The sequence below is a fragment of the Dasypus novemcinctus genome, chromosome 19 (genome assembly GCF_030445035.2).
Source record: "Dasypus novemcinctus isolate mDasNov1 chromosome 19, mDasNov1.1.hap2, whole genome shotgun sequence".
Lineage (NCBI taxonomy): Eukaryota > Metazoa > Chordata > Mammalia > Cingulata > Dasypodidae > Dasypus > Dasypus novemcinctus.
In genome coordinates this window covers 40,924,168-40,937,828 of record NC_080691.1, presented here as the reverse complement: position 1 = coordinate 40,937,828, position 13,661 = coordinate 40,924,168, and the positions used below count along the sequence as shown (strand labels likewise).

Genomic DNA, 13,661 nt, shown 5'->3' with positions numbered 1-13,661 from the left:
TATTATATTATGGGATTATAAAACATTCATCTTCCAGCTCTGTTGATCTCTCTTACATTAAATTCTAATCTAAGATGTAGATTACTAAAAGGAGAGCTAAAAAAATGTAACATGGGATTGTAGAGCATAGTAAAACCATAAGTGAAATATGAATATGGGTAAAATTGCACATATAAGACCACTTTTCTTTGAAACTGAACTAATGTATATTAATACAAGATGTTAATATCAGACAAAAAAAAAAAACTATGCTAAGTAAAAGAAACCAGACACAAAATACTACATATTATATAATTCCATTTATATTAAATGTAAATATAAATCAATTTATAAAGATGAAATTAGATTAGTGATGTGTAAGGCTGGGGAAGGACAGAGGGATGGAGAGGTGACTGCTAAGGAGTGTGGTGTTTTTCTTTTTGGAATAATGAAATTGTTCTAAAATTTTGTTATGGTGATGAATGCACAACATTGTGATTATACTAAAAGCCATTGATTATACATGTTGGATAGATCATATGGCATGTGAATATATCCCAATAAAACTGTTTAAAAAAAAAAGCACAATTCAAAATTATTTTTTAAAAAATTCTGACCTATGTCCAAAATTTTTCTTAAGAGGGTTTCTTATTGGAAAGTAAAGGATTTTAAACCAAAACTACAGTGTGCCTTCCACACCCAGACTCAGAGATCCTTGATTAGGACACACAGGCCCCAAAAGGGCTTTGCCCAGGGTCATCAGCTCACTGGAAAAGGAGGGTGCAGACAGGCACGGCACCGTCCGGACTCTCAAGAAAGTGAATACTCCACTGTTAACTGAGGCCTTTCCCTCCCAGCACAGTGGGCAGGATGTAGTAGGGGCTCAGCCACTCATCAGCTGTGAGTACCCTTTGGCCAGGTAACGTCTTTGAACCTCAGTTTCCTCACATGCAGAATGTGGTTAATGGACTGATGTGAAGATGATGTTTGCAAAGCCCTTTGCATAGGAGCAGGCAGATGTGCCCTCAATGAAGGATGGTTTCCTGACTTCCACCAAATAAAACCTCCTTAAACTCTGCCTTTGAACCTCCCAATTCCCAGCCTCCTCAGCCTTCCTCTCTGCATCAACCCTTTTGACTCTCTGAGATTTCTGTGACTGGCTATCTGTAATTAAGTCAATTTCATATACTTAGGGAACTCAGTAAAGGGCAGGGAGCCCAGTTCCTCCTCAATGAGGACTTGTCAAAACAGTAATTACTGACGCTGATTACAAAGTGAGCTGGGAGTTAAGCTGTGGATCCTGGATTAAATCGCAGCTTTGGGCAAACAACAACTTCTTTGTGCCTCCATTTCTTCATTTGTAAAATTGGGATAAGACCTCTACTTAACTCATAGGTTATGTTGTGAGGATGAAATAATATATGTGCTTAGAACGTAGCAGGTGAAGAACTTTAGGGCTCGAAAGCCCCTGGAGACCTAGTCCAAATGAGTTAAGTGAAGTCCAGAGGTGTGGCAAGCTGCCCACGGGCCTAGGACATAGTGGATGCCTTTTAATTAACCAATGTTTGCTCTGGTTTTTACCACTTTGCCACACTGTCATGAATTTATCTGGTTCTACTGAAAGGAAGAAAAAAGTGTTCAGTGCTTAAGTAAGCAAATTTCATATTGCTTTTATGGATAAAAACCCCTAAAAGGGTGGATGCTGTAACCTGGCAAAAATCACTGGCAACTATGTGAAGTGGACCGGGCACATGGGCAAGGGGACAAACAGGTGGGTCAACACTGTGCTCTAACACTGATCTCCCCCAACCCCCTTCACTACTACAGGCACCAAAGAAAGGAATGCATACCTTGGAGACCAAATTCAATTTCAGATATCCCATGAGCTCAGTTTCAGCCCAATTCCATTTGTTCAGGTCAGAAGGGTAAATTGTATCTTCTGCCAATGAGACAAGGATGCATGGGCTGTGGAGCCCAGAGTTGGACTAACCTGTGGGTAGAAGGCAGACGATGCTGTGCGTGGGCTGCGGACAAACTCCATAAAGAAGGCCCCGTCCTGAAGTCAGAGGAGGAGGAGGAAGCAGCAGCAGCAGCAACAGCAGCAGGTGCAAGGAAGTGAAGAAACGGAATGTAAACCATCAGGGGAAGGAGAAAAGTGTGAAAGAAAGGAGGAGGATAGGGGACAGGGAGGGAAAGCAGAAAACAAGGACACATGAAGGGAATGAGGGGGGAAAAAAGGTATACCCAGGAAGACAATATCCAAATGCAAAGCACTAGCAGGAACTCACACCTTCTTGGGCAGAAAAGCCCATCTGTGTGGGAGCAAGCACCTGGGTTAGGTGTGCCCGAGCTTCCTTAGATGTCATCAAAGCGTGGACGCTTTTGCCCTCCCACATAGCTCTGAAATTCCTTCAGACCTAGGCCAAGGAAGAGGAAAAGGCAGCCGAGCAGCTTGGTGAGGACGGCAGGGGGGAGAGATACAGTGGCAACATCCTGGCCTCCCACCTGGCCAGGTGATGAGGTCTCCCCTGGAGAGAGACCTGGAAGCTGGAGGTTTTCATTTCTGCCTCTGTGGCTAAACATGGCAGCCAGGAGGGAGAGGAGGATTCCATGCAGGAAAAGGTCTTGCTTAATTTTCTGAGCAAACAAGGGAGACAGAAGCAGCAATACCTTCTCCTCCACTGGTTGTGTAACAAAAGTTTCACCAAGAAGTTAAGAAACGAGCAACGTTGGATACACAAGCCTTCACCAGAGGGGTTTTCAGAAGCTGTCTTCCCCTTCCTGCTCTTTCTTTTAAAGGATTCAAGTGGCCATGTATGGCACAGAGGACTTTTCCAAAGACCGCTCTTGAAATAAGTTTTGTAAATAAACCTTTTATAACTGTTGCTCATACCTAACCTCCCTTAGCTGTTCTTGGTTTCAAGGAAAAAAAAAAGTCCAAGCTGTGGCCTTCAGGGACTGATAGGGGAATACCCAGCTCTCTGAAGGCACATGGTGGCTGTTGTAATGACACGAGTAAGACATAAGGGCTCCTCATGGACAGTGCCAGGAGCCCTGGCCATTCTACAGTGCTGCCCTGACCATTTATAAGAGCTTAAACTCAGGCTAGGCCCAGTTCTTTCTTACCCAGGTAGTGTTAACAAGGGACTAAGTATGAGGCAAGTGTAAATTGCTGCTGCCCCTTAAGACAGGCCACTGATGGACATCAGATGGGAGGGACTCCAGAGTACATCACATCTAGGAGCTGTCAAAATATCCCTGGGGGGGAAGGGGTTGATGGGTTTTGTGAAGGCTTCAGGGGGATGAGGCAAATGAGCAGACAGGGAAGGCCTGGTTCTCCTGCCCTCTACACTTTTTATTTCACAGTGAGTTTTACTTGAACAAAGGGGTCTAGGAGTGAAAATGTGGAAGCCAATGATTTGTGTAACCGTCACATTTTCAGGATGGAGAAAGTAAGAACCAGAGAGGGTAAGTCATTCCCCAGAGGGTAAGTGATTCCCCCACACTACCATTACTACTGCCCCTCTCTGCCTTCTCCATTATGGGAAGCAGTTTAATAAGAGCCCCATTCTGTGTGGCTATAATGCCTTGGTCAAATTAGCCCCACTTTCCATATACCACTTACCATGCTGTGATGTAATTACTACTTACAGGTTTATTCCAAATATAAAATATGAGTCCCTAGCAGGCTGTGGCAGTTTTCTTATTTCTGCATTCCTAATGCCTAGCATACAGCAGGTACTCAATAATATGCATAAAGAGACTCCTAATCTTTTTAGCCTGTCCCCAATAAAAGTCATTTAATCAGGTGGGATCTTGTTTGCCAGATCTTTCCATCTTTCTTAAGGTCAGAAGTGCCTTTGAGCCCCTTCAAAATCTTTTTACTTCTTATACTTTATTATCACTGAAATTCAGAAATGGCACTTAATATTAATAAATCTTGAGATTCTTGCTTTCCTATAACCTTTCCTTGATTCTATTCGGAAACGTTTGGGTGTCCAACTTTTTTTTTTAATCAATCAATTAATTAATTAAATTTTTAAAATCCCCCTCCTTGTGGCTTTTTGTGTGCTGTCTGCTCTGTGTCCATTGTGTTCTTGCTTGTCTCCCTTCTTTTTCTTGCGTTACCTTGCTGAATTCACTCTCCGCGGTACCTGCGGGCCGGGTGGCATTCTGTGGCGTCTGCAGGCGAGCCTGCCTTTACAAGGAGGCCCTGGGACACGAACCAAGGGCCTCCCATATGGTAGACAGGAGCTCATCTGACTGAGCCACAGCCGCTTCCCTAATTTATTTATTTTTGGGTGTCCTTATCAATGCTGCTGCTGTTTCCCGTAAGCCACTGGAAACTCAAGTTAACAGACCATGGAGACGCATGGCTGCAGAGGTGCAGATTGAGGTACCCCAGCCCCCACACCCTAACATGCATCCTAACATGAGATGCTGACAGGAGACAAGGTTGGAAATCTCTGAAGCTGAGCATGTTAGCCAGGGTTCTCTCTGGCTACACAGTTGGCTACTTGGTAATCTACATCCAGCAGTAAGATGGTTCATATGTGGATTTTAGTGTTCTGTTGGAAGAAGGCATTAGGAGAACCTTCTTTTCAGCAATCTAATATTTGGTCTTTGGTGCATTTTAACCTTAATGTCTGTGACTCTATAATTTCTTTACTTTTCAGCCTGGCATGGTTTCTACTCCTCAAAGGTAGAAACGAGTAGGGGTAATAGCTGCTGGATGGCACACAGGGTACTTCTGTGCCTCATTTTTCCATTCGCGTTTCTTCTCCGCCGGAATGGACACATGTGAAGATAGGTGTAAAGATGCTTCCTTCACCAGCAGATTGTTCTTTACACACAGACTATGCTTAGGACTGTATCTAAAGTAACTGCCTAGAGCAGAGGTCAGTAAACTATAGCCTGCAGGCCAAATCTGGCCAGCTACCTATTTTTTGATGGCCTGTGAGCTAAGAATGATTTTTACAATTTTAAATCGTTACAGAATTACCAACACAATAGCCTTGATTTTTTCTTGTGGCCCACAAAGCCTAAAATATTTATCACCTGGCCCTTTAAGAAAAAGTTTGCTGACCTCTGGTCTGTAGATTCTATAAACTGCATGCAGCTTTACTTGATACTTTTCTCAGATTTCATAATCCCTCCATTTTAGTAGTCTAATCCTAGTCATTTATCCTAAGGACATAATAAGAGATACAGTCAAATCATCAGGTGCAAGGATGTTGATTACAGCATTATTTATAACTGTGACTTATAGAATAATTATTTTAAAAATTCATGGAATGACTACGATTTAGAAAAATCAGAAACCCTCTGCATTTTAACAACAACAAAAAATAAGTTATAAACAAGGCCATATCTATATGATGAAATATTATACAGCTACTTTAAAAAATCATGCTTTTGAAAATATTTAATGAGATAGGGAAATTTAAGAACTATGGAAGAAAACTTACAAATAGATATGCATTTTGATTTTTTTTTAGGAGGTACATGGAATTGAACCCAGGACCTCATACATGGGAAGCAGGTGCTCAACCACTTGAGCTACATTCACTTCTGATTGCAATTTTGAAAAGTAAAATATATCTACCGAATCTTTTTCATCTCTCAGTGATAGAAACCAGATAAAAGCATGTACAGTCAACTCACCCTACCACACCACAATGTTAGAGTCTGAATTTTCCAGAAGTTGGCAGAGCCAAGCCTTTTGGTCTTAAAAGACGCAAAAAGCTAATCTTATAGAGTTTTCTGCCCCTCTCCTGTGCTTGCTATTACTTAAAAAGGCCTAAAGCCTCAGGTTTTGTTGTTCAGGTAGCTTCTTTCTACCTTCCTCTAGGTCTGAGAAAGCTAAAGATACAATTGAAGGAAAACCAGATGTTCAATGTCAAAGCTCAAGCCAGATTTTGGTCCTTGACCAAAATTCATCCAAAGCCTCAGCACACCCAATCCTGGATTCAAGTGGCTATCGATTTTACCCTCCACCTCAAGTCTTTGGGAGTACCACAGCTCCCCTTTCCCTCCTTTACCTTTCGTGGGCTGTCCACGTAGGTGGGAGTCATGGCAACACTGCCGCTTTCGGTGGGCTGGATGGAGCTCTTCCCACCATGCCCAGCTGCCTGCTGTTCTCCCAGGCACCTGAAAGGAGGAAAAACATGTGATGGCAGGTTGCTCAAAGCTCCCTGGTGAAAGACCCATGTCAGCCAAGATGAAAACAGCTCTGTTGTTTTTATCTTTGAAACACACACTTCTTCCTGGTTTTCTTCTTTGGGCCTTGCATGACACCCTTAACTTCATTCTTTGCCCTAAACAATCATAAGTCCTCCATCTGATTGACCAGAAACAGCCCAGTTTAGAAGGTACCATGGCAGCACCTGGGGATTACATATTACTTTGAAAACACAAATGATACAGCTTCAGTAACTCTACCCATGAACATAATTTTTTAAAATCCTCTGCAAAGATTTTTCCCTCATTTTTATTAAATACAACAGGAAATACACATTCTGAAAATGATAGTTAACATTAACCTGTGACACAAATTAAATAAGGGAAAATGTGGCAACTATAAATTTTGAAGAAATGTATATGCTAATCTTTCAAACTATATGAATCTGGCAAACATTGCACTATACAAGACAACTGGTTTTCTTATGATGTTTTATCTTAGTTCTGATGTACATAAGTGCATACTTGCACATATTTATTTTCCAAATTTTCCCTTGCTAAAATTAATGATGAACTATTTGAGTTTAAATGTTCCCCTAAATTAGACTGTTTTAATATACTACATTGATTTTTATCTGGGAAGTTCCAGAAGGCTCATACCTTGAATGCTCATACCAGAAGCCTTGAATGCTTCATTATTATAAATAGGCTTCTTGTGGTGGACAATAAGAGAGGCACAGCCCATATCCCCATGCCGTGAGGTTCTTGTTGCCCCAGCATCTGAGAGCCCTGTCCAACGGCCCTCGGTTGCCCTTCAGGGACGGCCCCAGTCGCAGAGCTGCCTTGCCAGCAATCATGCCTCTCCCCAAGCTGCCCACGACTAGTGAAAAATTCCATGGGTGGGTGTAAAGGCCTGGATCTGTCAGTCCAACTGGACTCATCTCTGAAGGCAGGCTGCTCATAGCTTCAGAGCTCATGTGGGGTTGGCCAAGATATTGCCACTCGGCTTCTCCCTCTGCCCAATCTGGCTTCTGCCCCTTCCTTCCCACAGGGCACTCCTTAATAAGCATCCACATATTAAACCCTGTCTCAGAGTCTGCTTCCCTGGCAACCTAACCCACTACACTTCTCTAGCCTTAAATTCTGATATTTTTATTACCAATTGTGAAGTAACCCACACTGGGGCTAAAAAAAATCTGTTCCCATAGTAACCACTCTTGGGTGCTCTATTTTTGTTTTACTTTTTATTATAGAAAATTTGAAACATACACAAAAGTGAAGCGAACAGTATAATGAACCCCTACAAAACCAACCCCCCAAATTATATACTAATAGCCAACCTTGTTTCATTTATACCCCCTACCTTACCTATCCATCCAGATTATTTTAAAGCAAAACTCACACATTACTTCACCTACAAATACTCTCTCTCTAAAACATAACTTAAAAAAAAAAACATAACCACAGTTCCATTATCACACCTCAAAATATTTTTTAATGTCTTGATAGCAAAGATTTCCCCACCGTATCTCCACTGTACTCAATTCCAGTCCCTACACTGCTGTAGTTATGTCTCCAAAGTCTCTTTTAAGCTCTAAGCTCCTCTCCATCTCTCCTTTCATCTTTGCAGTTTATCTGTTGAAGGAGGTAGTTCATTTGTCTTGTAAATTTACACATCCTGTATTCTGCTGATTAGATCCCTTTATTGCTTAACAGGTTCTTCTGTGTGTTGTACTTCCTGAAATTTAGAAGTCATATCTAGAGGTCTGAGCACATTTAGGTTCCATTTGGGGCAGGAATCCTTCCTGAGTGGCAGTGTGTGCATCCATCCAGAAGCCTGCAATGTCTCTCCTTGTCTCTTCAGGGATGTTAGTAGCTGCTGCTGATCTGTGCCAGAGCCATTAATTCATTAGAGAGTACACAGTGGTGATATCCTCACATTCCTACTGAATTTATTAGCTGAAATATTTTAAAAGGAGAAACTTCTCCACACCAATTATTTAGTTACCCTGAGGTGTGATTCATAGAGGAAAAGCAGAGCAAATGCTAGATTTTTCCCTTGTCCATTTACCTCTCCCTCTCTCTCTACCATACCGCAGTGTGTGCTCCCCCTGAGCCCCATTCACAAATGCACACTCTGATGTTCTCCTGCAACTCCTGCAGGCTGCAGGGGCAGCTGTGAAGTGCACAGCAGGGCCAGGAAACTTTGGGTAACTGCCAGGAGGCCTACAGAGGCATCGTGTGACATGCTGGACAAGATGCCTTTGCTAACCTGCCTTTGTCGTGCTGACCTGTGGACTAGGGATCTGGGATTTGGAGATGAGGGAGAGCCTGTCCTTGTCCTTACAGCTTCCTTGTCTCAAGGTGGCTCAAGGGGAGGAGACACACAACTAGTTACGATGCATCCACGAGGGCACACTTTATTCTGCCTGCAAGAAAGTCATGGGCAAAGCCTGCACCGAGGAGGAGATATAACCCGCTGGGTGGGTCTGGCAGGGTGAGCAGGAGGGCACAGCCCAGGCAGGAGAAAAGAGTAAAAGCATGCTGATGCTCTTCATATGACTCATAGCCGGTCTGCTGATATCACAGGATGACTACTACCGACATGTAGAGCCTTAAGCTACACGTCCACCCAACCACAGCCCCCTGGGACAGGACACAAACATCAGGTCTGTTCGTCTCTTGTCTCTCCTTCTGCCCTCACTTGGCTGTCACTGAGCTAGCCTCATCTCAGAGAAGCAGAGAAACCCCACTGACCGACACCTGCTTCCCAGGCTGCTCCCACCAGTGCTATTTACCAGCACAAGGCGGTGACTCAGAGGGCGTCTGTCTTCAACAAGAGACTGATTAAATGTATATGCTTACAGGTCACGTCTGGGAGGGGACCACAGGAAATAAACACAGTTATGGGAAGATAGCAGAACTATCAGTATAATTTTAAAAATTCTTTTTCCTGTTGCTCTGACATTATTCTCCATAAATAATAAAACTGAGCCTGCTTGGCACCATAAAAAGAAAAGGATCAGCAGGCAAACAAAAAAGATGGCATGAGCCAACATTATATAAAGGTCAGGCTCCTTCTACCTCTGGGAATAGTCATCTGGGGCAAGGAACAAGTGAGTCTTTATCCTGCCTCTGGCTGTGGGATTAGTCTCGCCTTTCTCACTGGGGGATACCACTCCAAGCTAGCCTTCTGGTCCCAGGCTGAGCAGAACCCGGCTCCTTAGGGTGTATGCTCTAAACAATGACTCGCTGACAAAATAAGATACCCCACCCCCAGCTTCACACTCCTTCCAGCAGCATATGCTCCCCGTTCTTTTTTCAAGTGGGAAAGGTCTGGGATTTAGTTTCAGGGAGACCGTGCCAGGCAGAGGCCGGGGGTCTTTCCTTGGCCCCAGGAAGGAACAGGCCCCGCCTGCCCTAGCTCTCCTTCTCTCCATTCCCCTCCAGGTTGCCCAGCTATGTGCCTCACTTCTCTCACTGCATCCCTTCCTTTCCATTTTTATCACCACCCCTCCACCTGCCTGCTGCCTATTGCCCAAACTAGTGGGAGCCTCCCAGCCAGTCTCTGCCTCCCAGCACCCTCCCACCAAGCCTTCCTACACACACGGCTCATCTCTGACACCACCACCCTGCCAAAGATGCTGACTGAATATTCCATGGTGTTAAGGAATGGTTGTCATTTTTAAGGTAGATTATGGTATTATGGTTTTGTTTAAAAGAGAGTCCTTATCTTTCAGAGATACATATTTAAAAAGTTACAGATAAAGTGATGTATCTGGCATTTGTTTAAAAAATGAAAGCAAGTGGGATATAAGAGAAGCAAAATCTGCCATGAGTTGATAATCACTGAATCTGGGAAACGGGTAAACAAGAGTTTATTATACTATTCTGTCTACTTTTTTTATGTTTGAAATCTTTGGATGAAAAGAAAAGAAACAAAAGAGAGGGGAGGGGAAGGGAAGAGAGGGAAGGCAAGGCTTTCAAGGATTCCTCCTTGAGAAAATGTTGTCTTTTCATGCTACCTTTTTGTTTTGTTTTGTGTTGTTTTGGTTTTTTTTGAGGTACAGGGCCAGGGACTGAAATCAGGACTTCGTATATGGGAAGCTGGCGCTCAACTACTGAGCCACAACTTTTTTTGAATTGCATCTTGTGCCATGCCTCATGCTCACTCCCTTGCTCTCTCAATGTTACTTTCTGAAAGCCGAATGCGTACTCCTCCTGATGCAGTACGATACGGACTCTCACAGCAGGCAGGTGTGGCCCAGCCTCTGCCAACATGCTCAGCTCCAGATCACACAGGGAGACCCTCAGCACATCCCCTCCCCCTGCTTCATTTAATAAACAGGTATTGAGCATCTACTACGTTCTTGGCACAATGCACAGCCTCTACCCTCCAAGGACACCATCATCGGGGTGAGATGAGGATTGCAGCCCTCAGTAGAATACTGTCCATGCCCTGACTGGGAAGCACAGAGGAGACCTAATCCAGCCTAGAGAACAAGAGGGGCCAAGAAAGGCTTCCTGGAGCAGGTCCTATCTGCACCCAGCTACATATTCTCCTTCTTCCCAAGTCCTAGCCCCTGTGTAAATCCTTCTCTTCCTCCAAGGCCAGCTTACATGTCTCCTATGATCCTCTCTCTGTCCTCACAAGCAAGATGTGCTCCCACAGGTGTCCCCGAACTGTAGCAATTACTTCTTACGTAGCGGCCACCTACTCCAATGCCCAAAGAAGCTCGTCAGGCAGCTTGACTGAAGGTGCAAGGCAAGCACAAGAACACAAGGTGTGCTGGGGCTGCGGGGACCCAGGTGGTGCATGCTCCTTTGAAAGTGTCAGCTCACTGTGGCTGGGTAAGGCTGTGGACCGAATGAACTGAGCTACCAGTATTGCAAGCCAAGCTGGATTTCATATATTATATAGGATTGCACGTTCTGTCTTACCTAATACCTTGTTTTATGTGTTATATATCATTGTGCATCATGATATACAATGTGTATTATATTATACTTCTTCATATAATATGCATATAAAGCTCAGATTCTTATGTGAAATCTTCAAATTTTAAAAATTTGGCCCAAATATTTATTAAATATTCTGTGGGCCACACCAAATATGTCTGTAGGTCAAATTAAGCCCACGTACTACAAGTGTTTAACTTTTGGACTATTCTATTTGTGTTACTTGGCACCAGGTCTTAGTCCAGCTTTCTTTTCACATGTGTTTTGTTCTTAATTATAGGGGTCTTGAGAAGAATAACCTCAGAGCCTACAGGGTGGGGACAAGGCATTCTTCAGCCAGGCACTTGCTTTTTTTTTTTTTTGAGGTATCAGGGCTGGGATTGAACCCAGGACTTTGTAATTAGGAAGCTGGTGCTCAACCACTGAGCTATATCGGCATCCCCAAGTTGGTTTTTTCATTTGTTTTTGTTTTTAGGAGGCACCAGGGATCAAACCTGGGACCTGGTATGTGGGAAAACGTGTGCTACATTGCTCCCAGGCACTTACTTCTGACTGGCCTCCATTTCCAGCAAGGCGGACAGAGCGGATGTCCCCTTCTTTCCAACCGGGGGCCCGGCCGACTCGAGCGAGTGAGTGGAAATGGGCCCAGTCATCTGCAAGCCTTTCATGGTGGTCCCTTTCTATGGCAGAGAAAGGGAGATGAGTCCATCAGTGCAAGGGGGTTCTCTCAGCTGACACCCCTCTCACCCCAGTGTCTGCTTCTGCATCTGGGGCACTTCAGGTTCTGAAAGCCCCATTAACAGAGTCCAGGCACACAAGCTCTGGGTCTTCAGAGAATGACAGAACACCACTTTCACTCGAATTGAAGGTCCCCATGGCCCAAGGCGGTTTACCCACACTATCTCACCACATCCTCACGAAAGCCAGAGGAAGTAAGTCATGTCCCTGTTTTATGGGAGAAGATACTGAGGCTCAGAGAGGTTAAGTAACTTACCCCAGACCCCACTGGAGCTGGAATTCAGACTCTAGTTACCTGACTTTGAAACCAAGGTTCTTTCCACTATACAAGCTCTCCCAGAAATGTTTCTAATCATAAGTGATGCTGTGTACAAAAAGCAGCTGGTATGATGAAAAGAACACTGTACTCAAGATTAAAAGCCAAAAATAAAAACATGGCAGATGACGGGACACTATTCACAAATGTAAAAGAATGAATTACCAACACATGCAACAACTTGGATAGATCTCAAAGGTGAGATTTTTCTGAGTGAATGAAGGTTTCCTCAAAAGGTTATATACTGTATGATTCCATTTATACATTTGGTAAAGACAAAAATATAGTGATAGACAACAGATCAATGGCTGCAGGGGTTGGAAATGGGGGCAGGGTAAGACAACAGAGGGGTATGAGGGCATTTTTAGGGGGGCAATGGAATTAGCCCGTATCCTGATCAAGGTGGTGGTTATATGCATCTATACATTTGTTAAAATTCATAGGCTTATACCAAGAAAAAGTCAATTTTACTGTATGTGAAAAAAGAAAAGAAAAGGAGAGGAGAGGGGAGGGAAGGAGAGGAAAGGAAACCACAACTATGGTTGAATCCCATATAAGTTGAGTGTCCTCATACTTATCCCATAACCCCCATGAGCCTCAGTTTCCTCACTAGGTGGTGTATGGTCAAAATGAATGCTCAAGGGTGCTATTTGAGAGGAAGGAAATATTACAGTTGTTACCCCTCCTGAACGAGTTCCTACTCAGCAATTCCTGAACGAGTTCCTACTCAGCAATTCCTGAACGAGTTCCTACTCAGCCGGACCTGTAAGCAGCCATGTTTGATAGGGGTTCCATTTGGGGAGTCAGTAAAGAAGCTGTATCCTCAGGTAGAGAGCAGGGCTGGGCCACAGAAAACTGCTGCTCAGATGCTGTCTGAACCCCACCCCTTCCTTCATCACCCATGCTGAAGAAGGCACTGTTTGGATTTAAAGTAAGCATTGGGTCACTGTGGAGTAAATATGCTGGACAAAAGGAGGCCCTGAGATAGGAGGAGGCAGAACCCGCATCCTCGGACAGGCTCAAGCCCCAGACGGGCCCAAGGTCCTCACCCGTATCATGCGATCTGAGCGATGCCGCCTGCGGATCCGGTTCAAACCCTCCACAAAGCGGATGAAACCGTCTAGGAGCTGCCACTCCTCCTCATCTGCCCGGGGCCTGTCCCCGTAGATGTCGCAGTGGGCTTCCCCCTCTGTGATGCGCTTGGTGGCGGTGACACAGGCTGGCAGCAGCAGGAAGCGGGTCCTCCAGAACTTCAGGGACTCAATTAAGCTATGGAGGGGCACAGGGAAAAAAGGGGGTGTGAGTGAGAAAAAGTGGATAATAAAGGCATCCCCCAATAAATCTACCACCCCAACCCTTCTCTCTGGAGATCACGTGTGTGTCCACCTTCCCATGAGTTGATCTGAAGACACATCCCATGGCTTCATTTAAAACTCAAGCTCTGAAGGCAGGCCACTATGGTGACATCAGAGATGTCAGAATGCTTCTG

The 13,661-nt window shown here is 44.3% G+C and overlaps 1 protein-coding gene across 18 annotated transcripts in view; it reads right to left on the bottom strand.

Moving 5' to 3' along the window:
* The window catches only part of DEPDC5 (DEP domain containing 5, GATOR1 subcomplex subunit), a 132,483-nt gene that overhangs the window by 46,546 nt on the left and 72,276 nt on the right, over positions 1–13,661 (bottom strand). For 14 of the 18 annotated variants that reach the window (XM_058281713.1, XM_058281714.1, XM_071209899.1 and 11 more), the window contains 4 exons: positions 13,222–13,441; positions 11,665–11,798; positions 6,021–6,129; positions 1,970–2,035 (listed from right to left, as the gene is read on the bottom strand). In XM_058281713.1, coding sequence (XP_058137696.1) covers positions 1,970–2,035; positions 6,021–6,129; positions 11,665–11,798; positions 13,222–13,441 — 529 coding nt within the window. The remainder of the gene's footprint in view (positions 1–1,969; positions 2,036–6,020; positions 6,130–11,664; positions 11,799–13,221; positions 13,442–13,661) is intronic. The other 4 variants (XM_071209901.1, XM_058281709.2, XM_058281710.2 and 1 more) reach the window with 1 other exon arrangement.